Source organism: Cottoperca gobio, unplaced genomic scaffold (genome assembly GCF_900634415.1).
Source record: "Cottoperca gobio unplaced genomic scaffold, fCotGob3.1 fCotGob3_251arrow_ctg1, whole genome shotgun sequence".
Lineage (NCBI taxonomy): Eukaryota > Metazoa > Chordata > Actinopteri > Perciformes > Bovichtidae > Cottoperca > Cottoperca gobio.
Window position 1 is genome coordinate 200,908 of NW_021166874.1, and position 4,093 is coordinate 205,000.

A 4,093-nucleotide genomic window follows, 5' to 3' on the forward strand; every position below is an offset into this window, starting at 1 on the left:
GTCTAATATTAATCTGCTAATGATTTCATTAAAATACTTAACAAGTGCAATGAGCTCTGCAGCTTCCCTAAATCCTCCATGAAGGGAACACTTCCAGTTACCCAGCGCTGCTCTCAAACAAACTGTGAGACGGAGACGTGAGAGCTTTGATCTAAATGTCAGCCCTGTCTAAACTCGCCCCGCAGGTGTGATGTGAGGCCTGATGCCACTGCAGGTGAATGTAAAGATGATGGGTGGAATCCACATTCCTCAGACGCACCCACAGCCCACCAGCCTTCCTGAAGAGTTAAAAGTTAAAGGACCGGTGTCTTCTCCTCCCTGCCCGGCAGGATCTCGCCACCCTCCTCCTCCTCCTCCTCCTCCTCGCAAACTCTAACAGTATAAAACTCATCCGCTCTCTGAGCTCTTCACTTTGTCCTCTGGGGTTGAAGCAGACAGACGTCCTCCTGAACCTTCATCGCCACACAAAATGTCGACCTCCTACAGCAACAGTATTCGCAGGTCGGGTGGAGGTAGTGGCTGTTACGGCAGTGGCTCCATGTACGGCGGTGCTGGAGGCTCCTCAGTCAAAATCTCCTCCGGCGGCTCCTTGTTTTCCAGCAGCGGTGGTAGAGGTGGTGGAGGTGGTGGCTATGGCTTCAGCAGCAGTGGAGGTGGAGGAGGAGGTGGCTATGGCTTCAGCAGCAGTGGAGGTGGAGGAGGAGGTGCCGGGTTTGGCTTTGGCGCTGGTGGTGGTGGTGGCGGTGGTGGCATCGACATCTCCGCCAACGAGAAGGCCACCATGCAGAACCTGAACGACCGTCTGGCCTCCTACCTGGACAAGGTCCGCAAGCTGGAGACGGCCAACGCTGCCCTGGAGCTGCAGATCAGGCAGTTCCTGGAGAGCAAGAGCTCCCCGTCCTCCAGAGACTACAGCGCCTTCTTCACCATCATCGCAGAGCTGCAGGGGAAGGTGAGCTCCCCTGCAGCATGTGGTCATGTGCACGTTATCTTACGATTTATATAGACTGATAACTAAACATTATTCCCGTCGTCGATTATTATCTCAATTAATTGTTTGGTCTATAAAATGTCAGAAAGAACCCTCAAATATCTCCAAGAGATTTCGTTGACTGTCGCGAGAAACCAGAAAATATTCACATTTAAGAAGCTGGAATCAGAGAATTTAAACTTTCTTTTCTTCTAAAATCACTTAAACCAAAAAGATTATTGTTCTTTTTATTCATTTAGGATATTTTCAAAAAGGTTTGCATTCCAATTCTTTAGAACGAATCAGTGGCGTCAAAAAATATCACAATTATTTCTGGGACAATATATCGTCCATGGTCATGTGACCCCAAAGTCTTTGTGCATTCAACAACAACGCTGCAATCGCTCTGTAAATCCCGAACCCTAACAGCCACACTACCACGCTGTTTAGTCCTTCAGTACGTCCCGATGCGTAGTATGTCAAATGCATTACGCACCCACAATCCTTTGCATCACAGTTCATTTATCTGACGCTTTTGTCCAAAGCGACACAAAGTGCAAACAATCCTGGAGACACAACTCCGAACAGCAAGAATCTTGTAAGAACAATATCTTCAAACACAATCGTATCAGTGAACAGTTATTTAGTTTATGTATGAAGTAGTATAGTAGTAAAGTAAAAAGAAGAAGATTTGGAACGCAGCCATGTTCTCCTTCGAGGAGAATAATCAGAAACCAAGAAATGTACATTTGAAACATTAGTTTGTTAGAATACAGTTCCTCCGTAGATGTTAAAACATATAAACTGTTAAAACTAAGGATGAACATGAAAAGTTGACTTTCCTCTTTTTTTTATCTTCCAGATCCAGGACGCTACCCAAATCAACGGTAGCATCTACCTCTCCATTGACAACGCCAAGCTGGCTGCCGACGACTTCAGGCTCAAGTACGTGAATTCATTAATAATCGAGAAAGTCAGTCGGAGAGCGCAGACCGCTGCCGCCAACGCTGCATTCACGTGTTCCTCGGATTGTCCCGATTCCCCGAGTTGGGAAGTCGCTCTAACGACTTCGACGAGTTCATGAGCAAAGAAGATGTGTTGTATTTTATTGCGTTTAAACACCTTGATAGCGGTTTCCTTATTCAGCCTCGTCACTCTACAAATTACATGCAAGCTAAATAAATGACAACTAATAAAATACGTTTTTACTTTCAGCCGCCGTGTTTCTGCGTAACGTAAACTCAGCTAGTGCTGTAGAGTTGTTGTTCCAGCTTGTGGGGCGGGGCGTTCACGTGACCTTTCCTAGCTTATCTTTCCCATGATCTGCACCCTTCCACAAAGTTTCATGCAAATCAGGCCAGAGGTTTTTCAGACAGACAAGCGTAAAACATGACCTTGTTGGCGAAGGTAATAAGTAGCATCGAGTTAAACACTTTGTCCTCCTGCAGGTTTGAGAACGAGCTGGCCATGCGTCAGTCGGTGGAGGCCGACATCGCCGGACTGAGGAGAGTCCTGGACGAGCTGACGATGAGCCGATCCGACCTGGAGATGCAGATCGAGGGTCTGAGGGAGGAGCTGATCTTCCTCAAGAAGAACCACGAGGAGGTCAGTGGGCTATCAGATCTTATGAAGCGGATCAGGTACTCAGGATTTTACTGAATCCTCTCATGAATCCTCGCTGTTTGTGTGCAGGAGCTGCTGGCGATGCGAGACCAGATGAGCGGCCAGGTGAATGTGGAGGTGGACTCCCCTGCAGGCCTGGACCTCAATAGGGTCATAGAGGAGGTCAGGGAGCACTACGAAAACGCCGCCGCCAAAAACCGCAAAGATTTGGAACAGTGGTTCCAGACAAAGGTAAGGACGTGGTTTTCATCCACAGATGGTGGACGTAAATACGGGAGACCGGGGTTGGTGTGCACGCAGCTATTTTCTATTTTGAGAGATTAAAAACAATGTTTATATAGTTAATTAATTATTAATATTATGAATGGTCAATGGCAAAAGTAATTAGACATTCTTACTGATGAATTGCTTTTAAATATAGGCAGATATCTTATTATATGTTCATGTTTCCTGCTTATTGATGCACAACATGACTTTAATCTAATTTTAGAAAACATTTCTGTACATTAAAACCAATATATTTAAAGCTGAGACCTTTCATTTGCTGCAGGTTAGAATATTACAACATAAATAAAGCTGCAGAGAGAGAAACCCTGGTCTCCTCCAATACAAAAGTAAAAGTAGAGAATCAGCCTGGAGTGAATGCAGTGAGTTTCTAAATGAGTGTTTCTGTGATTTGTGTCCTGCATACAGACAGAGTCGCTGAACAAAGAAGTCGTTGTCAGCACAGAAATCCTCAGCACGTCCAAATCGGAGATCACAGATCTGAAGCGCGTCCTGCAGTCCCTGGAGATCGAGCTGCAGTCTCAGCTCAGCATGGTGAGCATCACATCCTCTCTAACATCCAGTGTCTCTGAGAGCTTGTAGACTAACTGCTCCTCTCTCTGCAGAAATCCTCTCTTGAAGTGCAGCTGGCCGAACTCCAGAACCGTTACTCCATGCAGCTGTCGGGGTACCAGATGCAGGTGAGCAGCATGGAGGAGCAGCTGATGCAGCTCAGGGCCGACCTGGAGCGGCAGGGACAGGAGTACCAGATGCTGCTGGACATCAAGACCCGGCTGGAGATGGAGATCGCCGAGTACAGGAGGCTGCTGGACGGAGAGTCCGGCGGCGGCGGCGGCGGCGGCGGCGGCGGTGGCAGCGGCAGCGGCCGGTGAGAGATTTAAAGGCTTTGTTTGCAGGATAAATGAAGACATGCTCAGACATTTAAAGACCCTTCTTTAAATTTCTGACATGTTCAAACATGTTCTCAAGAAGCCAGAAAATACATAATTATTTCTGATCATCATTACCAGCTAAAAGTTACTATTATTATGAATAAAAACCTGTTCGTCTCTCTCCTGCAGCATATCCTCCTCAATGTCCAGCCAGTCCTCCTCCAGCATGTCCGGCTCCACCTCCGGCTCCAGCTCCACCACCACCACCACCAAAGTGATCACGGTCACAGAGGAGATAGTGAATGGAGAGGTGGTGAGCTCCTCCACAGAGACAATCAATCAG

At 47.2% G+C, this 4,093-nt stretch overlaps 1 protein-coding gene across 1 annotated transcript in view; it reads left to right on the top strand.

The window, feature by feature from the left end:
- Positions 1-325: 325 nt before the first annotated feature.
- The window catches only part of LOC115005090 (keratin, type I cytoskeletal 13-like), a 3,838-nt gene continuing 70 nt past the window's right edge, over positions 326-4,093 (top strand). Inside the window, exons 1-7 of the mRNA XM_029426887.1 lie at positions 326-952; positions 1,833-1,915; positions 2,419-2,575; positions 2,663-2,824; positions 3,287-3,412; positions 3,484-3,746; positions 3,940-4,093. The exon at positions 3,940-4,093 is cut by the window's right edge and continues 70 nt beyond it. Coding sequence (XP_029282747.1) covers positions 470-952; positions 1,833-1,915; positions 2,419-2,575; positions 2,663-2,824; positions 3,287-3,412; positions 3,484-3,746; positions 3,940-4,093 — 1,428 coding nt within the window. The 5' untranslated portion in view covers positions 326-469. The remainder of the gene's footprint in view (positions 953-1,832; positions 1,916-2,418; positions 2,576-2,662; positions 2,825-3,286; positions 3,413-3,483; positions 3,747-3,939) is intronic.